This window comes from Sardina pilchardus, chromosome 8, assembly GCF_963854185.1.
Source record: "Sardina pilchardus chromosome 8, fSarPil1.1, whole genome shotgun sequence".
Taxonomy (NCBI): Eukaryota; Metazoa; Chordata; class Actinopteri; order Clupeiformes; family Clupeidae; genus Sardina; species Sardina pilchardus.
Window position 1 is genome coordinate 17,720,514 of NC_085001.1, and position 21,471 is coordinate 17,741,984.

The 21,471-nt window shown below is 41.8% G+C and overlaps 2 protein-coding genes across 2 annotated transcripts in view; one reads left to right on the forward strand and one right to left on the reverse strand.

Annotated features, from left to right (window-relative positions):
* Nucleotides 1-789: 789 nt before the first annotated feature.
* On the forward strand, nt 790-8,203 carry nelfb (negative elongation factor complex member B). The gene is made up of 13 exons (XM_062543033.1): nt 790-1,048; nt 1,746-1,906; nt 2,004-2,103; nt 2,230-2,460; nt 2,595-2,780; nt 3,078-3,190; nt 3,291-3,393; nt 4,314-4,409; nt 4,507-4,649; nt 4,904-5,010; nt 5,409-5,550; nt 6,796-6,904; nt 7,645-8,203. Exons 1-13 carry the CDS (start codon nt 947-949, stop codon nt 7,801-7,803), a joined length of 1,752 nt encoding a protein of 583 aa, XP_062399017.1. The 5' UTR covers nt 790-946; the 3' UTR covers nt 7,804-8,203.
* Nucleotides 8,204-9,502: 1,299 nt separating this feature from the next.
* The window catches only part of LOC134088871 (NXPE family member 3-like), a 51,679-nt gene continuing 39,710 nt past the window's right edge, over nt 9,503-21,471 (reverse strand). The window contains exons 6-8 of the mRNA XM_062543034.1: nt 15,058-15,261; nt 10,638-10,978; nt 9,503-10,431 (exon numbers count right to left, since the gene is read on the reverse strand). Coding sequence (XP_062399018.1) covers nt 10,234-10,431; nt 10,638-10,978; nt 15,058-15,261 — 743 coding nt within the window. The 3' untranslated portion in view covers nt 9,503-10,233. The remainder of the gene's footprint in view (nt 10,432-10,637; nt 10,979-15,057; nt 15,262-21,471) is intronic.

Genomic DNA, 21,471 nt, shown 5'->3' on the forward strand with positions numbered 1-21,471 from the left:
CTTTGGAAGTCACCCTTTGTCCATCCATAAAACCCTCTGTGGAGTATCTATTGCTGTAGTTAGGCTACTAGGTATACAAACCTAAAATCATCATCTCAGGATTCTATTTTGTGCAGTGTTGCGGAAATGACAGTGAAACCATGGGACGGGGCTTCAACTTATAAGAAAATGTGAATAAATACTGCAATATGATATGATTGAAATAGGCTGTATTCTAGAATTTGGAATTTAATTCTACATTATTTCAAAATTTGATTTAGAAGAGGGTGAACACCAAAAGTCTGGCTTTGGGATAGAGGGAAAATAGTAAAAAATGATGCATAAAAGACCTCATATTACTTAGAATAAGAATAATTGAGCCATGATTATTTTTTAAAGTTGCTCTTAGGGAGTAGTAAGTGTGACAAAAACAGGTCACACTAGGTTTTATTTATTTATTTATTTATTTTTTATTTCTTCCAGGGACATGAAAAGTCCCGTAGTTGAAGAATTACCCAACTGTGGCACAATAATGTCACTGTAGGCCTATATTGCAAAGTAGCCTATGTGAAAATAAAACAGGGCAGTTAGCATAGGCCTAATTTAGCCAATGAAATAGTTAAAAAAATTGACCGAGTCCGTGGATTTTTCTCTCAAGAAGAAAAATTGATACGCGCAAAAGGCATTGTTTGAAAATGTGAAATAAAGTCGAAAGACGAAGTCTTTCAAGTGGAATTTCGTTCTCATCGAAAGCATACAATTACAGAGAGTGGTGCGCAGCGGAACTATGTCTGCGAATGCACGCATCCACACGAGACTCTTGCAGAGTTGCATGCTCAGGAAGTGTGATTCACTTGAACAATACCAACAACAAGTGACAGTTTTAACGTTGTGGATACATATTTAGGTGTATGCACAGTTGAATATTTTCCAACTATACAGGAAACACCTCTACAAAGAGGTGAAAATGTTTGCGGGGCTAAGTGAACTGGGCATATCTAATGGCGAAGATTTGAAAGAAACTCTAACAAACTGCACAGAACCACTGAAAGCCATTGACCAGTTTCAGGTAATGTTACGTTAACGCTACCTAACGTCACTGTCACGATTAACTAGTCTCTTCTTCAACTAGTATTTGCTCTTACTAATGAAAGTCTTTTTTTGTTTTTATTTGAATTATTCCTTCGGAGTCGCAAATTATCTGTATGGCCAACACACATTTTAGTTAGCTAGCATCCGTTCATTAGCGTAATGTTAGTTAATGCAGCATGTCATTGTTATCTAAACTATGCGGGTTAAACAACAGTAGCCTAAGTGAAAGGAAGAACGGAGATAATTGTTTGTTTTGTGTCAGTTCACTTGGTTTGTAGGCCACCACACACCATCATTTAAGTAATATCTCATTAATGTTGTATTGTAGTCGTGCAGGTATTTTCGTCTTGACTATTTTGCGAACGGTAAAATCTCATTTTTTTCCACAGAAATCAGACATGGGATGTTGTAAAAGGTTGTTGCACATAAATTAAATTTAGTGCTAGAATATTCAAAACTTCTCTGCTGAAGTGTTGCAAGCAGCCTTAGGGGCTGCATAGTTTAAACCCTTGATGATTTCCAGTAGTTAGTAGGTTGTGCACCCAGGTTGTGGTTCTTGAAGGTCCTAGAATGTCATTTCTGAGTCACAACCTTTTGCAACATTCCATGTCTGTAAAACCCTTTTTGCCCCATGGGTGGTAACGGTAGCAATCCATTGATGATTTTTGATCTAGATGGAAAATGGCATATTGCTGCCAACGCTGCAGTCTGCTCTACCATTTCTGGATCTTCATGGTACTCCAAGACTCGAGTTCCATCAGTCGGTTTTTGACGAACTGCGTGACAAGTTGATGGAGCGAGTCGCCACAATAGCGGAAGGAAAGGAGGAGGATAGGTAAGCTGTACTGACCTGAGATCCTTGAAATATCACAATAGAACCATATTTGCGAATTGCGATGCATTTTAATGTGTTAAACTCCTGGGATGTTTAGGTATTCTAAACTGGAGGAGTTATTGGAGAAAAGTTTTCCCCTAGTGAAGATGCCCTCCATTCAGCCTGTAGTTATGCAGGTTCTCAAACACCTGCCAAAGGTAAGTAACAGACATTTCCAACAGGAAGAAACTGTGGCCACAACTGTTGAAATAAAGAGGAGTGTGAAACAATTGCCACTTCGTCTGTTTCTTTGACCTATACCCCGTTTCAAACCTAAATCCTAGGTCCCTGAGAAAAAGCTGAAACAGGTGATGGCTGATAAAGAGCTCTACAAGGTCTGTGCTGTTGAAGTGAAAAGACAGATCTGGCAGGACAACCAGGCTCTGTTTGGAGACGAAGTGTCCCCTCTGCTGAAGCAGTATATTGTGGAGAAAGAGGCTGCACTCTTTAGCAGTGATCTCTCTATATTGCATAACTTCTTTAGTCCTTCACCCAAGACACGACGCCAAGGAGAGGTAAACTAAATCAGTACACTTAACTTGGATAATAGGACTTGATGAATTGAGGTGTCTTCTTCCAATCCTGTGAAGAAGAAGCATGTGTTATCTCCCTCAATGTTAAAGGCCGTGTTTCTGCCCTTTGCTTCCAGGTTGTACTAAAACTGACCCAGATGATCGGGAAGAATGTAAAGCTGTATGACATGGTGCTGCAGTTTCTGCGCACACTTTTCCTGCGGACACGCAACGTCCACTACTGTACTCTGCGGGCAGAGCTTCTCATGTCCCTTCATGACCTTGACATCAGTGAGATCTGTTTAGTTGATCCTTGTCATAAGGTAAGGGTGAATTTGTGTGTCAGTGACTTTACAGTCAGTGGTGTGTGTGTGTATGTGTGAATCTATTTGGTTGTGTCCAACCTCCAATAAGAGTCCCCGAATGTTTTCCAGTTTTGTCTGTTTCAGCCTGGATAATAAGATGCTGAAGTGTAATAGCTTTTGATGCCACTCATCCAAGCAAGAAAATATGGAAAAATAGCTTTGTTTTATGATAATTGGTTTGTCGCTTGTCTGTGTCATAATATAGCATTTGGAAATTGTATTTCTCATTTGTTATTGATTCTTGTCTTTCGACAGTTCACCTGGTGTCTGGATGCATGCATCAGGGAAAAGTTTGTTGACGCCAAGAGAGCCAGAGAGTTGCAAGGCTTTCTGGACGGGGTCAAGAAAGGGCAGGAACAAGTACTGGGGTATGAAAAACAATTCATGGCCAAAACCCAACCCGTTGCATTTCATATCACCTTTGGCTAGCATTGCACAGTCCTTTACATTTATTCACTTCTCTTTTAGGGATCTTTCTATGATACTCTGTGACCCATTTGCCAGTAACACCCTGGTGCTGAGTACTGTAAGAAATCTGCAGGAGCTGCTTAGCCAGGATGCTCTTCCCAGGGTAAGGAGCTGTAAACATACTTAATTAATGTCATTACTCATTACACTAAGTGGCCCTCATTTATCAACCGAGTGCAGAAACCATCTTACGACAAGGCTCACGTGTGATTCATCAAACTTTCGTATCACTCTAATTCTAGCGTAAGAATAAACGTGTGTTGATAAATGTGGCGGCTGGAAACAAGCTTAATTTAAATATCACGCCCCTATATATGCTCGTTTTAATGGCCTCGCCCCTAGAATTTACGACATGAAGGTGCATTATACGTCCAAAAGAGATCATTAGTGATCTCGAGCCACAGTGACGTCCAGCTGAACCTTGTTAATTTTGACAGCTAGAAGCTGTCATCAAGGAAGGCGGGAAACTAGAGCAATTTAAGCCCAACAGACTTTATTTTCGCAGAGAGAACGCATCATACTATAAGTACATTCATTACAAAACCATACGACACTGAAATTTGCCCTTCGAAAATAATTTAAAATATATAATTCATAAATGTTGCGTTTGCCAAAGAGAAAGTATAACCATCTCCTATGGCTATTCTAAGCCATCAAATGTGTCAATATAATATGCTACATTACAGCAAATAGGCTGCACATGTACAGGAAAGGTGTTATGTCCGAGATAGTCCATAAATTCAACTCTTCAACTTTGTAATCCACCGGCGATTTACTGCTGCACAGTGCTATGCCGCCTGAAAAACTTGTGTACGCAAGTTCAGACTAGACATGAGATTTGAGCGTATAGATCCGATCACGTTCACATTGATAAATGCCATACCTTGCATGGAAACAAGTGTACGCCTGTTTTACGCCTGATTTTGGTCGTACGTGCATTTCATAAATGAGGGCCAATATGTTTTAAAATGTATTAGTCTCTTGCATTCATCTTTCATTGTGTATGCGCCTGTGTGAGAACAGGACAGCCCAGACCTACTGCTACTACTAAGAATGCTGTGTCTGGGACAAGGCGCGTGGGACATGATCGACAGTCAAGTTTTCAAAGAGCCTCGACTGGTATGATGATTCATCGCGTGCACTCATGGAGTTTGGAGAAATGTGTTCATGTGACTCAGTGGGATCTAGGATGAAACAAAATTCCTGTTTACCCTAGGAACTGGAGGTGGTTACTCGTTTTCTGCCCGCCATGATGTCAATAGTGGTGGACGACTACACCTTCACTGTGGAGCAGAAGTTGCCGAGTGAGGAGAAGACCTCCATAACCTACCCCACCCTTCTGCCTGACACCTTCACTAAGTACGCCAGTCCCTTAAGGCTGCACCATAATTGCCTTAATCTACATGCACAGTAATGCCCTTGCACAAAACAAAGACCTTTGCCCAACCAGAGAGGGGAATAACATCATTCGTCATTTAAATACTTGCTTGTGATGTCTGTGGTCTGTGCCCCTTAACAAGCCCATTTCTTGCAGGGAAAGGTATTTCATAATTCTGCTGTGAATCAACTATGTGTCATGATGACATGTGTTACTGGGCATCTCTCTACTTCAGGTTTCTTCAGGAGAACAGAGTTGCCTGTGAGATGGGTCTGTATTATGTGCTCCACATTGCCAAGCAGAGGAACAAAAATGCCCTGCAGAGATTGCTTCCTGCTCTAGGTAAGTACCAGTATATGGAATTCACACAAAAGGAAGAAACTCCTTCCAATATTTGCATTAATTGCTTCGTTTTGGACCTTGTCCAATGTATAACAACAGTCATCATTATGTATTTCATATTGACTATAGAGGGCTCCAGAGACCATTGGCCACTTTTTGCAAGGCTTGTTGATATTCTTGTGTGTACAATTGGATGGCAATATGTGTTTTTCAACTCAATGTCGAGTGTCGCCCATAGGACACATTGTTCAGACTGACTTGACATTTTGGTACAACTTTTTTTTAACGTCTTGGTTGTGGTCCAATTTGAAATCAGGCAGCATAGTGCATATGTGGACAGTTAAAATGTACACCCTCTGGACTATAATCAAATGTCTCCTCTCTTCCCTTATTGCTAGTGGAGACTCACAATGACGCAGCATTTGGAGACATCTTTCTGCATCTCCTGACTGGTCACCTGACTCTGCTGTCCGACGAGTTTGGAGCGGAAGAGTTTTGCGCTGCTGTTTTTGACACATTTCTACTGACCTCCTGCTCCAGGTATTGTCAAGCATGCAAAGGCACATTCATAAAAAAATTAGAAGATTGACTGTTAAGTATCCTTTTGTCAGTACAATTTAGTGTTGCATTTAGAAATGTTCTGTAATTTCCCAACTAATAGCAGCGGCTTATACATTGATTTGGCAAAATTTCTTCAGGGCTCCAGAGTGCGACCAAAAATGTTAAGAGTGCGCCTGAAAAAAATTCTAGGTCGCACTGGTGCACCTGACGCTGCTCGGGTGAAAGCATACATTTCTTTCACACGTTTTCATTGTAGACTATGCGTGCAAGTTATCCAAACTGTGTAGAAGTAAACCCCCTCTCCTTGGCCCGCTTTCTCTCGCTCTCGCTCTCCCTCTCTCTCTCGTGCGCGCTCAATGGACACCTGCCCCTCACATGCTCATTCAGAATCGTGAAAGCAATGACGCATAGAAGACGACAAACTAAAATTATAATAAAATCCGGTTAGCATCATAGCATACTGCACAAATGTTATTAAAACTCTTGCATTCAAAGTTGACTGATCATGTCAATGTTTTCCGACCAACTCCAAGACTCAAAAGGGCTTGTCCCGAGGAGAAAAGGTATTAGCCTACCTTGAAACTTAAACACACATGGGGAAGCTGAACAGTCCAACCAGTAGACTATAATAAGCTAGCCAACTATACTAGCCTAGCCTACTTTGTTTACAATATTTTGAGGCTTCAAGCCGACAGCTGAATTAAAGAGGCGGAGTTGTAATATGAATAGTCATGTCATGAATATCAGAAATTTCCGTATATAGAATATATAGGCCTAAAGAATTATATGAACACACACACACACACACACACATATATATATATATAGAAATAAAGACACACTTTTTCTACGCCTTATTGTTAAAAAATCATTCACATTATATGAAAGGAGAGCGATAAAAGGTGACCTTTTGGCGCTAAAGGCGGTGCAAGGAAAAATGTGGGTGCACCTAAATTTTGTGCTGGTGCACCTAAAAAAAAAAGCTAGGCGCACCAGTTCAACCAATGCAAAAAGTTAGTCTGGAGCCCTGTTCTTCAGCTATGAGGTTATTACACTGGGGAAATTAGTATGGTATTAATATGGGTTTGTTCATTTTAACTTGCATAAAACACTGTCCTGCAGCTAATACACAGGAAATTACTGTAATGAATGTATGGCTTTTGACAGTTTTTTTCCCCCCTCTCTCTGCCCCTGAACCCCCATATCTACATGTCTACATCACAGCAAGGAGAATGTGCACAGGCACACACTACGCCTTTTGAACCACCTCTGTCTGAAAGTGCAGCCCTCCGTCATGGAAACCCTAGTGAAGACTCTCGAGCCTCCTAAACAGGTTTGTCTAAGAGTGTGGTTTGTCACTGAATACTGATATATATTTACGCAACCCTGGCTTTATATTGCTCAAAATGTCACTGGTGGTTTATCAGTCCCTAACCTCTAGTTTTAGTCATGCAGAAATGCTGTATGTTCTGGGTTCGCAACTTCGCAGGTCCCCTTTTTGCGCTTCAGGTTTAGTTTTACAGATAGGGTGGATTAAAATAACGTGTTCATTACCAGAAATGCTGATACATTTCTTGCAATTGACCTGAACAGTGAGCCGATTTATATCTTTACTGTACCCAAGTGGAGATTTGTCTTAAGCAGCCATCCCAGAAATATCAGTTTAATGTTACACACAGAGTGATGCAACATCAGTTCTAGCACTACTTACAAGTCTTGCTGATCCTACAGACAATTGCACTCATTGATGCACTTACTACACTCATTGATGCACTTATTGTTTTTTGTTTATTGTTGTAAAATTGTTGTTAGAAAAAACAAAAGGTTAAAAATGTTTTTTTACCATGTTGAAAGTTGTTTTGGTTAAAAAGCGTCAGCCAAATGTAATGTAATGTAATGTAGCATCAAACATCAACAACCAAAAGACAGGGGACCAACACATATGTCCAGAACATCGTAGAATACCTGGAAATCAAAAAATGAAACAGACAATCTGGTGACTTTTTATGAGTGTTTGTGCTCCCCCGATATGGTGTCAGAATTAACGCATCAATAACTCTTGTGGCCCTACAGTGCAGTGAGCCTGTGAAGGAGCTCTACACCCAGCTGACGGAGAAGCTGGAGGCCCAGAAGAAGAGTCCCCCTGAGCCTGAGGAGCCCCCCTCCCTGGATCTGGGCCTGCACCCCATCACGGTCCCGACCACCCCGGCCACCCCCACTACCCCTCTCTGAGACTGGAGCTCAGTAGGCATCATGGGAAATCACAGATCAGGTCTGCTCTAATAACACCTGCAGCAGTCTGAGGCTCAGTGCCATCTTTTATCAGACTGTCCACCAACTGGTAGGACAACTGGTAGGTCAGATTACATAGATCATCAGTGGGATTGCTTTATAAAGAACTGGGGGTACCCTTGTTATTATGTTGTTGTTGTTTTTCTATATTTTCTAGAATTATTTTAAAGCTCATTATTGTGTGTACTTTCATTTTATGAAAATGTAAACTCATTTAATTGTTGTATATGTTCAAAGTATATTTTCTTATGTGCAGTGTGTACACTGAATGTGCTCTCTGTTGTGTGAATTGTATCTGTGGTACAGTAAGCTGTAAATAAAGTCATTATTTAGGAAACTAGTCACAGCCACTTTTTGTGTTCCGTGTAGCAGATAGTGTGATCCTAGGCTGGGTGAACCCTGCCTGAACTACCGGGAATTTCGCCCAGCAGCTCAGGCTGGAAACTAGCAGATCTATTTTCGCTGTTTACTGCCAGAACCTTTGGCTCCAATCAGAAACGGCCATCCTGGCACACTATTGGCCGGTGACGCACCGAAAACGAAAGTTAAAGGAACACCTCACCGTTTTTTCATAATAAGCTATGTTATTCGCTTAATTAAGACGAGTTGATACATACCTCTCACGTTTCAATGCGTGCACTCACTGGCTCTGGCGCGCGGCGCAACTTTGATAGCACTTAGCTAGCCCAATGCATTCATTAGGATCCAAATAGAGATGAAGTTAGAAGTGACCAAACACCTCCATGTTTTCTCTATTAAAATACAGTTACACAAGTAGTCACACGACCAAGTATGGTGAGACAAAATAAAACGTGGTGCATTTCTAAGCAGGTAAAAGGATAACTACTGTATATTGTGTGGCGGAGTAATATTGGGAGCACTTAGACTCTGTGCAGTAATATCCTCACTCCAAAGTGAAATTGAAAGTGCAAGAGTGCGCCACACAATATAGTTATCCCTCTTAACTGCTTAGAAATGCACCACGTTTTATTTTGTCTCACCATACAGTACTTGGTCGTGTGACAAGACCCATTTCACATCAGACTACACAAAAGTGTAGTTTACCCTTGTGTCATAGTAAAACTGTAATGATAGTCTTACACGCTGCACTTTTTGTAATAGTGACTTTAGCATTACCCATGGTGGGTTAAATGATTGCAAAATTCACGTTGAGGTGAGTCCATACATTCATATTATTCAGGCCTACACAAGATGGCTAGTTGCCAAGGCTACATGAGAAGACCCAACTACCAAAATCTACCTATTTTATCATCACAATGCCTTGAACTCATGAGGAGAGAATAAGGAAAGGAGTAAAACATTTCATCCTGCTTATCGTCCACACACACACACACACACACACATACAGTACAGCCAGTAAAAATAAAACGTAAAGTTTGATGAGTGAGTCTTCACTTTGTTGAGTTCACTTTATAGTGTACACTGTAGTTTATTGTCAATTGAACAATATATTTAATCAATAGTTTCATTCACTTTCCTTTATATATTACACTAGACTATGGAGCCTGGGGAGGGTCATGTCTGAATATTTTTTAACCACACTTTTGCTTTCCCTCGCAATTACTTTTGCGTTTCCTCACAATAACTTGTATGTGTTCCTTAGCATATTTTTTCGTTCCTGTCAACTTGGGCTCTATACAGGTTTACTTGGACTGCAGTTCGGCTAAAACTCATGTCATGGACAATCTGGACATTATTAAGTTTTACTTTAAACTGGGGCTCACATACAACAATATACAAACGAACTGTAGGCCAGCCTACACCAGCATGAGAGGTGAGGAGTTGACAGCGCATTAACCTGATTTAGCCTTGGCTACTGTACGGAGCCCAAGTTGACCGGGAAAAAAAAATATGCAAGGGAACACATACAAGTTATTGCGATGGAACGAAAAAAGTGCAGTTCAAAAATACTCACCAATGTGACTCTTCGCAGGCTCCGTACTAGATATATCAAGCACTCTCAAGCACTTCATCACAAAATCATCACTGCGTTGGGTGTTAGATAAGAACAATGCTTGTGTCACGCTTGGTGCCATAATGTGCATTGTGTTGGGTGTGAGATAAGGCCCTATGAATAAAAAAAAACATGGTAATGTGTTGCAGTAGGCTTACATGTTCTAAACAACACTGTGAAAGATGGATATTTGCCTGTGCACAGGCTTCCTTGTAGCAGAGTGGTCAAGCAAACTGATTGGCTGGTAAAGGCGCTTGATCAGCTAGTGTCTGGAAAACCTTTTTTTGCTGTTCTGGTTTGGTGTTCTGACAAAAATCAGATTTGGGCTGACAATCTGAACATAGCCACAGTAAACAGACACAGAGAGGACAGTATAGCCAGGAGAAACATTCTTCTCACGTGGGGCAGATAAAAGAGAGAAGAATATCGACTTGATTTTTGATGATCACTGGACCAGGATGGATGTTCTCTGTGTTATAGTGACAGGCAGTCATCTGCCACACATCCAAAATGTAGACTTCTCCAACATCATGGAATGTTTCTCGCAGGATTTGGTCAAGCTGCATAGTTAGCCAATCAGTGTGATGGAAATCCTGCAACACACATTCACACAAATTGTTGACATTAGATATTAATATAATATTAGTATTTTACATAGGGAAATCTCTTCTCTGCAAACTCAAGCACAAACATGGACAGATAAACAAAAGGATGCAAACACATACAGACACACTCATTTGAGTCTAATCTACTCTCTAGATTCCGCCGCACATAAGAGTAAAGGGCTCAGAGAATTCACCTTGCGCCCAGTGTTGGCTGTCTTGATGATGACCTTGGTCTCTGGCGCACGTCTCAACAGATCCACAACTGCACGCCTGATCAGGGACACCCGATAGGCAAAGTAGGATAAAGGGAAGGTGGTGAAGTGTGCAAACATGTTGAGGACGATAACAGTGTGCGGTCCTCCAGCCATGCCGTCTATCTCGTTACTAATGTAGTGCATATCTGCCATGATCTGCCAGCTAAAGCTGAGGCGGGGGTTGCCATGTGAGCGGTAGTGCAGGTCGATATTGTTCTCCACGTCCACAGCCATATGGGGCCCATTATTCCCAGTAGTGTGTAGGTTCATGCGCTTCAGAGCTGTGAGGGAGAGATAACGTGATGGATAATCTAATGTTACTAGTGTGAGTTCTTTGAGACTAAAAGAAAGTGTGACAACCATTCTTTCGCGCGATATTCAATAGATAAACACAATGATATTCACTTTATCGGCATGATATAGAGTGCCTATACAAAAGTATTCAGCCCTTGGATGTTTCCCCTTTTACTGCCGGGGGTTCGCCTTCCGAGGCGCTCGCATCCTATAACGTTGTTCCAATGGGTTACATATCGGTGAATCTTTACACCCCTACCAGACACTCTTTACCAAGAGCTACAGCTACACCAGAGTAATTGTTTTAGCAGCTAAGTAGCCTAGAGGGTGACATGAATGTATAGATAGGCCTATCTTATAATTGACCTAGTGATTTTGTTTAGAGACATTTGGCAAAGTTCTTAATCTCAAAATGTTTGTTCAGTCTTTCAATGAGTCAAGTCTTTGGAAAATATATCCAATGACAATTTTTTTTTCTCATGCCATAAGGCAACAACATAAGCTTTGCTGCAGTCTTTTATAGCCTACATATTTGATAATTCTAGAACTCGATACTATAGAATGGAAAATTAAATGAGACTAACTAAGAACTGAATTGCATTTTGGGGCCCTGTATCATATTGTATAGTTAAACAATAAGCCCCGAGAGGCCGTGGTTTATACTGAATAATCGAACAGCTAAGGGGAGTTGTTAGGACGAAGCGGAGTGCCGAAAACCCCCTTAGCTGTCTCGAGTGGCTTATTGCTTTTCTGAAACGGTTACTACGTCGATTTAGCAAGATTTCATGAAACAAAGGCACAACAACAAAAAATTTAACGATGTATTCATAGATAATCATTCTTCCGCCAAGAAATATATAATCAAAGATCCTTAAGGCGGAGCAAGATAATTGGTCGTAGTTCATGTCAATGGGCGCAAAATGGGGATCACTTCCTCTGTAAAGAGGCGTGTCATTGCGTGTGAATAGGCGCGTTCAAGTTTAACTCCAAATGACCTCTTGCAGCAGCGAGAGCTGCCGGTGACAGCAGGGGAGGGGATACAAACGCTATGAAGTTGTACACTCTCTACTTCCCGTAGTCTAGATGTGACCATGTGACGAAACATGAGGCACGGACCCTTGTGGATATGAAGAGGCATCTAAACACCTGCACATAGGTCAGGGATGTAAAAGCCAATTAGGGCAAAGTCCTGACGTCATGAAGGCAGGGTCTAGGCGGGTCTAGGCTCCGCAGTACCTAGAGAGCTGCTGTGCCGCTGCTCAGCAGCCGCCTTGCCCCGCCTTGCCCCTGCGATAAGTTGAGGCCATGTGATATCGACTGCCGAGTCGTAAACACACCCATCTAGACCATCGTGGACAGATTTTTAACCACGTGCATCTTGTGCTGCGCAGCCATCATGAACTCGCCTATTAACGTATTCATAGACTTCTGAAGTTCGCCTACAAAAAGGATCCAAAGCTGCCATCTTTGCCCATATAAGGAGAACCGGGAAGTTCGCCTACAAAAAGGATCCAAAGCTGCCATCTTTGCCCATATAAGGAGAACCGGGAGTTAATTGAAGCTAACTGCCTATGGCAAGTTGCATTGTAAGTTAGCTCTGGGGTAGCAAAGATCAAAGTGTGCCGTCTTCACCTACCGAAGATCACAGTATCCACTAGACGGCACTGGACAAAACTGCATAGCGAAAAAAGTCTGCATTTCAAATGTCATCATCCCCGTGAGAGTTTAACAGGTGCGATAATTGAAAATGATGTTATTTTCCCATAGAAAAAATCTCAAGATACCTGAACTCCTTATTTGGGCAAAGATGGTAGCTGTTTTGTAGGCGAACTTCAGAGGTCTATGGGTTTCATCAGGTCCCTTTCCATAGGTGTATAAAATCAAGCACCCGATTATCAATGCAATAGATCAGTTGCTTGATTAGTACACCTAAAGGGACCAGATGAATTGATGGTGTTCTAAAATAATCTTGCTGCTCTTTCAAGCCTTCTAATAACATTTAATAATTCTAATATGGAAAATAACACATACAAAGCATGTAGCCTACACTTTCAAGGAATTGAATGAAAATATCAATGGAATACTGGAAATATGTCACTGCTCTCATTAAGTTACCCCAGCGCCATCTGATCATCATTAGCACAAAGCAGGATTTGGTTCAGCTGCCGGCGAATGTGTTGTCAAGGCAGAGCGTACGTACGTAGCAACCAGCCAACAGCAGCAGAATAAATAACAGGGGCACACCTGATATAAAGTAAATTTTCTCCAGACTGGAATGCTCAAAAATGCTAAAAATGTACCTGAAGTGGTCAGAAGGGGTTGAAACCGTGGCCAAAATTCACATTCCTAACTCTAGAGAACCAAGATCTTAGCATATGCATGAAATTCTGATTTATGCCCATAGACTTCAATGGAACAGTTGGTGCCTCTGCTCTGCATAAAGGGGGATTTTGACCCCCCCTCTTGCGATTCGGGTTCCAGGAAGTGGCTTCTCATGAAGTATCTTGCTCCGCCCTTAATGATCTTTGGTGCGGCCAAAGATCATTAAGGGCGGAGCAAGATACTTCATGAGAAGCCACTTCCTGGAACCCGAATCGCAAGAGGGAGGGGGGGGCAAAATCCCCCTTTATGCAGAGCTGTTCCATTCATGGAGGTATTATAAGAACTGGAGAAAGTGAACAAGTCCCGCCCCCATTCATTTCAATGGGAATGCTAGGCTAGTGAAATGTGCCAAAATTGAACGATTTTTTCAGGCTTCAACATGGCGTTTCAAGAGGCTTGTTTCCGGTGCCGTTTTACTTAGCCAATTAAGTGCCAGGTTACTGACTGACGTAAGGTACAGAACGAGAGCTCGTGCCCACACTAAGCTCGTGCGTGAGCTGAGAGTGGAACAGCCACCAATCAGCATGAGGAAAACGCAGGGAAAACGGCACCGGACATGATGTATTTCTGGAAAATGGCGACGAGGAAGTGCTTTGCTAATCGGCGAAGCTAACCAGTCAAATCCTGACCCCCTGGTTCCATTGAAGTCTATGGACATGACACGCATGACACACCCCCTTTATTCAGAGGAAGTGAACCCCCGTTTTGCGCCCATAGACATGAACTACGACGACGTGTCTTGCTCCGCCTTAAGTATCTTTGGCCGCACTCAAACAGAAACGTCGCATACATAATGGTAAATGAAGCCAAAGAAATGTTACCTTAGAACTAACAGAACACAATTGATTAAGACGCATGCACTCATCTACTCAATCATGAACCGTTAAATTAATCAATAAAGTAACTATGTTGCATATTGTCTGCGAGGTGTTTACTTGGTTGCCATGCAATGTTGCTAAACATAAAGTGTGTGTAAATATGAATGCATGTAGACATTGGAAGATGTATAAGAAAGTAAGCATATAATTAAACAAACATTATAAAACTCAGTGGAAAAGGGAGAGTCAGAGTCTTCAGTGTGTTGTCGCTATTGCGACCATCACAAATATCATGCAGGAATTTTCTAGGATCTCAAAACCGGATTATGAACATGCCTTGCCATAGAGAAACACATGATAGCAGTGGATTATGAACATACTATGCTACAAAAAAACACAAAAGCGTGGGGTAAGTATATGAAGTTATTAGTTTGCTGTCACTTCGTCTGTGTTATAACCTGGAAGGATGTACTTGTTATCAATTGATAGCTCTGTCTCCTGTATCTATCCGATCACAAGTCCGTGAGTAATTCAAATGAGAGTAATGGGTGCGCTCTGGTAGGCTGAGCTATATGATATTGTTGATATTGTTGAACCAATGTTTTTGGTGTCAGTGGGTAACTCTGTCTCCTCTTTCATCTGACAATTTGATTTAAGTTTATGATTTTGTTTTTTATTTTATTTGCATACTTGATTGTACAGACAAGTGCATAGTATCGTTGGAAAGCCCCATTTCATCATGTAACAGAGAAGAATGGGCGACTTTTATAGGTGGGTGAGTGTATATTTCTTATTTATCTGTGTGTGCGTGTGTGTACCTATATAACATTTCGGCGTATAAATATGTGTATGTTTATGTATCTTACTAGGCACGGATCTGATGATGAAGTCATACCACTGTCTGGTAGTGGAGTCTCCCATTATATAGATGTGCTTGTCCTTCAGACATTTTGTTGTGTTCCCTGCATCGAAGTGACGGGTGGCACACACAAATGATGTCCAAACATCATGCAAGTAGAATCCTGCTGGTATCGGCGTGGGCAACCCTGGTTTACACGCCTCTCTCTCTCCTAAAGATGAGACAGTATGAGTAGGTATGAGGAGAGATGGAATATTCCATACACAAAATAAATATATTGTGTATATATTTTTAAGATTGTATGTTAATATGTTAGAATATACTGTATGTTGAAATATATTTCTAAATACATTTAAACATAGGGTGAAACATGTCTTGAAATATAAGGTGAAACTTATTTTAAAATGACACATGTTTTTAAATATGCTCATTGAGCTCAATGCAAATCAAACAGGCTAATAGGCCTACTGGAAAAAGCGCCATGCCAATCTCTAGCTATGGTGAAGGGTATGTGATGATGTGGGGCTATTTTAATTCCAAAGGCTATTTTAATTCCTTCTGATTTTTTGGCACATTTGCACCCTCATCTAAATCTGCAGCAAAGTTCAGATACTAAGAGTTTGGCATGCTTGAGCTCAATGCAATTCAAACCAGCTAAATAGCTAACAGCTAAAGGGTATAGTGTTGATGTGGGGTTATTTTAATTCCAAAGGCCAAGGGGACTTTATCAGGGTGCATAGTGTCCTGGATCCATGAAATAACTAACCTTTAAAAATAAAAATAAAAATCCTCTATGGGAATTTAACATGGGCGTTCCAATACTTATGACCCTTGTATTTTAAGGAAAACATTTATTTATTTACAATACATTATTCATTCACATAGAAAATTGATGTCCTTAAAGGTTGAACATTTCCTCATTGTTTCATTTAAGGCATTAAGATCAATTTCCAAAAGATGATTTGATATGTAAGGGATAATGTATAGAACGCCGGTCATTATCGGAAAATAATTCCCGACAGGACGGACAGAACCCCGACGCGCAGCGGAGGGGTTTTGCTTCGTACTGAAGGGAATTATTTTCAGATAATGACCGGCGTTCTATACATTATCGCGCTTATTATATGGCTACTTGCCAAAACGAGAAAATAAACTTATCTCAATGTGTCTAGCAATGACTTGACTACCATTTCGTGGCGGAGTGAACCCGTTGCCATTGGCAGCGGTCATTATACCTTCGGAGCGGTCAATATGTACGGGATAATGGACGACACGCCGTGCGGTTATTCAAAGTTAATGCCTTTTACAGTCTATGGTTAATGCACGTTCTAGACGGTGATACGGCCCGACGCGAAGCGGAGGGACGTTCCGTCTAGAAAAGTGCATTAACTTTGAATAACCGCACGGCGTGAAGTCCATTATCCCGCTTATTCCACTGTTGCCACTGCGTTGTGCTCGTTTCCGGTGCTAATTTAAATGTTTTAATCGCTAGAACTGTTTTGTTTGTAGAACTACTTTTCCCAGACACATTTCAACTAATTTCTCAAACTGCGGTTACTAGTTCTAAATGGATGGTTGCTATGGCCAAAAGCCAGTCGTTAGTTCTAATCTCCCGTTGTCAAGCTGGCATATCCCAAGATTCTGATCAACGTTAACTTTGAAAGATTGCTATTTTTCTTAGCCTACTGCCACCTAACTAGCTAAATGACACCTCTGTCATATGCTAAACGTTACTATGATCTGAACGTCTGTATTTTACAGCTTGTATGTAACGTGACAGTGCATTTAAACTTCACAACAAGTTTGGCGAATTAATATTCAAGTGTAATACGGTCAAAAACAATGGAACTACTTCATAGCCGTGCGGTTATTCAAAGTTAATGCACACCCTTATAGAACGCAGAACAATGGGGAACTCAACCGAGCAGTGGAATAAGCAGATATAACGGACCGGTAGAACGTTGAGAGGCCCATTCAAAGTGAATGGGAGCTCCCTCAACATTCTAGAGAGCCATATAATAATTAACTTTAAGCATGTGTTCCAATACTTTTGGAGGGCACTGTAAGTGCCTCCTCTGTACTTGGTGCCCTACATGCATGGTGGGAGCGGCGGCACTGCACGGGAGGTGACTGAGAATGTCAAATTGTGCTTTTCCGACTCAAGAATATCATGAAAATGCACGTCTATTTTGCGCCTAAATATTTCTGCCTTGTAAAATCAGGTGATGAATGCGGTTTACTGTTAAATGCATCTTTAACGGAATCTTTCAAAGACAACAGAATCACTAATTAGACCACCAGTTTTGCGTCTTTATATATTATGCAACCTTAACTTTCGTTGGCCTTTCGAATACCTTACTCTCACTTTCCATCCACTTAAACTTTCCTACTTGCCAGATTGCCAGATTTTGAATACAACTGCTCTTCATTATCGTCCTGCTTGTTGACATCATGCATTGTATTATTTTATGATCGCTAAACGCTTGATTCCTTTTAATGTTGCCATCAGTTAACATTCAACTGCGCTTGTGATTGAAGTGTCGTTCAGTTGATAACCTTCGTTAACTGAGGTAGGGAGCAGAGAAAGACGCTGTTTCTTAAAATTGCTTTGCCCACTCTGCAGTGGCCCAATCCCAATGTCAGCCCTAAAGACTAAGAACTAAAGACTCACAGACTTAATTGATCTCAGGTGCTAAGTGAGTGAGTGTGTGAGGCCACATAGGCTCAGATAGGTATTTGGGATTGGGATAGCACTTCACGAGATCACATGTAGCCTACCTTGGCGATGTTTACTAACAAAGACGTTGCTAACATTTGCACCATGCACGTGTGTCGTGCGTGCTGTTGTTTACCTTCATTTCCGGATTTTTCTATGATCTCCGCGGTAAACGTCACAACACTTTGAACTGTGGGTAATTCCCTTAGGTTAAGTCTGCACCGATGCAGACTCACGGAAAGGGCTCGGTAAGTCTGTACTCAAACCCTCCCGCCCGTTGTAATTCGACATTGGGACAGCCCTAAACCCTTACGAATTTCGCGAGAACGCGCACCAAAGTCCGTGAGTTCGTGAGTCCGGACATTGGGATTGGGCCAATATCTGGTACTCCCTGGATACTCTAAGAAGAATTCTCATTGTATAATTGAACACAATTAAACGCTGTATAGATTTTAAACACTGAAGGGCCGTGTACAGCAGTATGCAGTTAAACATAAATTTTCTTCTGTTAAAAATTGCAAATATACGTCAGATATAAGTGAATTTATATTAGCCTGGCAATGAGTCTGGACTCACGGACTCACAGAGTTTGGTGCGCGTTCTCGCGAAATTCATAAGGGCTTAGGGCTGTCCCAATGTCGAATTACAACGGGCGTGAGGGTTTGAGTACACACTTACTGAGCCCTTTCCGTGAGTCTGCATCGGTGCAGACTTAACCTAAGGGAATTACCCACAGTTCAAAGTGTTGTGACGTTTACTGCGGAGATCATAGAAAAATCCAGAAATGAAGGTAAACAACAGCACGACACACACGTGCATGGTGAAAATGTTAGCAACGTCCTTGTTAGCAAAGGTACATGTGATCTCTTGAAGTGCTGTCCCAATCCCAAAATACCTATCTGAGCATGTGGCCTCACACTCACTCACTTAGCACCTGAGATCAATTAAGTCTGTAGCCGTGTTCAAGTTCAACTCCAAATGACCTTTTGCAGCAACGAGAGCTGCCAGTGGCAGCAGGGGCGGGGATGCAAACGCTGCTATGAAGTTGTACACTCTCTACTTCCCGTGGTCTAGACTTGACCATGTGACGAATCACGAGGCACGGACCCGCACGGACTCTTGTGGATATGGGGAGGCATCTAAACACCTGCACACACGTCAGGGATGTAAAAGCCAATTAGGGCAAAGACCTGACATCATGAAGGCAGGGTCTAGGCTCCGCTGCTCTCCGCAGTACCTCCAGACCGGCTGCTCTTTTGCGGAGCAGCAGCCTGGCCACGCCTTGCTCCCGCGATAAGTTGAGGCCATGTGATACCGACTGCCGAGTCGAAAACACGCCCATCTAGACCATCGTGGACAGATTTTTAACCACGTGCATCTTGTGCTGCGCAGTTTTTGTGCTGCGCAGCCAACTTGAACGCGCCTAATGAGTCCTTAATCCATAGTCTTTAGGGCTGACATTGGGATTGGGCCACTGTCTTTCAAACTGCCTCTACTGTACACGTACTGTAATAGGCCAGCACTTGTGACCAATCGTAGCCGGTCGGCAAAGCGGCAAATACATCCTTCTTTAAAACGAATGACTTGAGTGCTTGAGTGCAATTCTAACTCTTCCAAAGTCGATGACAAAGCTGATTCAAACGAGCAGGCTTCGTTAGCCTCGTTGTTCTCTATGGTTGTTCTATATCTCGCTGTAGCGCAGCTCTGCGGGCTCAAGGACTCGGTACACAGATAGAGCGCTCTGATTGGACCGGCTGACTTGGTGCCGGACGCAGGATTGGCCTTAACGGTGTGACACTAGACCATCCTGCTAGGAAAAATATATTTTTTGCCGCTCGGGTGCGTCTAGATTTCTAGGCTAAATTTATATCACAATATATTTCAAATATATTGCAGAATATGTTATTTTAAGCTGTATTGCAATATTATTCAACATATACACTGCTCAAAAAAATAAAGGGAACACTTGTTCATAGGAGTATAGCATCAAGTCAGTCATACTTGTGGGATATTGATCTTGCCAGTTATGCAACAGAGGTGGTTGTGAATCAGGTTGACCTGCTTTGATGTCAACAAAATTTACTACAGGTGTACTAGAGGGCCAACTGTGAGACCACCCCCCAAACAGGAATGGTTTTACAGGTGGTGGCAACTGGTAATTTTTTCATGTTTATCCTTCTTGACTGATGTTTCACTAGTTTTGCATTGGGATAGGATCAGTGTTACTACTGGTAGCATAAGCCAATATCTGAAGCCTACAGAGGTTGCACAGGTAGTCCAACTCCTCCAGAATGGCACACCAATGTGTTCCATGGCCAGAAAGATTGCTGTGTCTCCCAGCATAGTCTCAAGAGCATGGAAGAGATTCCAGGAGACAGGCAGTTGCTCTAGGAGAGCAGGGCAGGGTGGCACAAGGTCCTTAACCCAGTAGGAGGACCAGTATCTGCTCTTTTGTGCAAGGAGGGACAGTAGGAGCCCTACAATACACTAATCCAGCGAAACACGGAAGTAACACAGCGCCGCCATTACTGCGTGGCTGGCCGCTAAGAAATTAGCCCCTTGGTTCCATAGGCGGCTGTTGCAGAGGTTAGCTGTCATTAATACACATCTTAATACCTTATGTTGTTAATAAATTACCTTCATCGGTAAGTTTTGGCACAGTCTGACATCATTGATCCAATTTTCCCTTTCACCTGACATTTTCTTTCATAAGCGGGATCTCTTGTTATAGACATTCTCTGACAGTGACAGGATGCTTTCATTGAAAAGCACAGGCAAGTGTCACTTGTCACACTCGCAGGCACGCAGTAATGGCAATATTCAAGATGGCAGCGCCCATCAAGTTCGCGCTGGATTAGTGTATAGCCCTACAGAATGACCTCCAGCAGGTCACTGATGTGAATGTCTCTGGCCACACTGTCAGAAACAGACGTCATGAAGGTGGCCTGAGAGCCCGATGGCCTCTAGAGGGACCTGTGCTCACTGCCCAGCACTGTGGAGCTCAATTGACATTTTCCATAGAATGCAAAATTGGCAGGTCTGGCACTAGAGCCCTGTGCTTTTCACAGATGAGAGCAGGATCACCCTGAGCACATGTGACAGACATGAAAGGGTCTGGAGATGTCGTGGAGAACATGATGCTGCCTGCATCATCATTCAGCATGACCGGTTTGGTGGTGGCTTAGTGATGGTATGGGGAGGCATAACACTTTACATTACAGATCGGTAATAAGTGGGTAATGTTATGGTAATATGTATGCAATTTAATGGTAACAATATTTTTAAACCACATATTACAAATAATTAATGTGTAATTTCTAGACAATTACTGTTCAATTACCATACAACAACAATGCAAATAACTTGGATTTAAGGGTAAAATAAAACATATTTTGGATTTACTTATTGTGACATAATATGTGACCTGTTATCTGTTGTTGTGATGAAATAAATGAGATAATTTCACAATAACTATATGGTATCAGGGTTGTAAAATACTGTTTTGTCTTTTCAAAAGGTTTTCTATACGGTGGGGAGTTGTTGAAATTCTTTCGAAAAGACAAAACAGTATTTTACAGCCCTGATACCATATAGTTATTGTGAAATTACCTTATTTATTTCATCATAATAACAGATAACAGGTCACATTTTACCATCAAACTAACTACTACAAAAACTTTGACCACTGTGTTATTGTGCCATAAC

Bases quoted from the DNA above. Each gene is read 5' to 3' on its own strand.
- nelfb (XM_062543033.1), top strand. From the start codon at position 947: ATGTTTGCGGGGCTAAGTGAACTGGGCATATCTAATGGCGAAGATTTG. The intron at 5,011-5,408 runs GTAAGTACCAGT...CCTTATTGCTAG, and splicing joins GAGATTGCTTCCTGCTCTAG to TGGAGACTCACAATGACGCA. The intron at 5,551-6,795 runs GTATTGTCAAGC...TCTACATCACAG, and splicing joins CTACTGACCTCCTGCTCCAG to CAAGGAGAATGTGCACAGGC.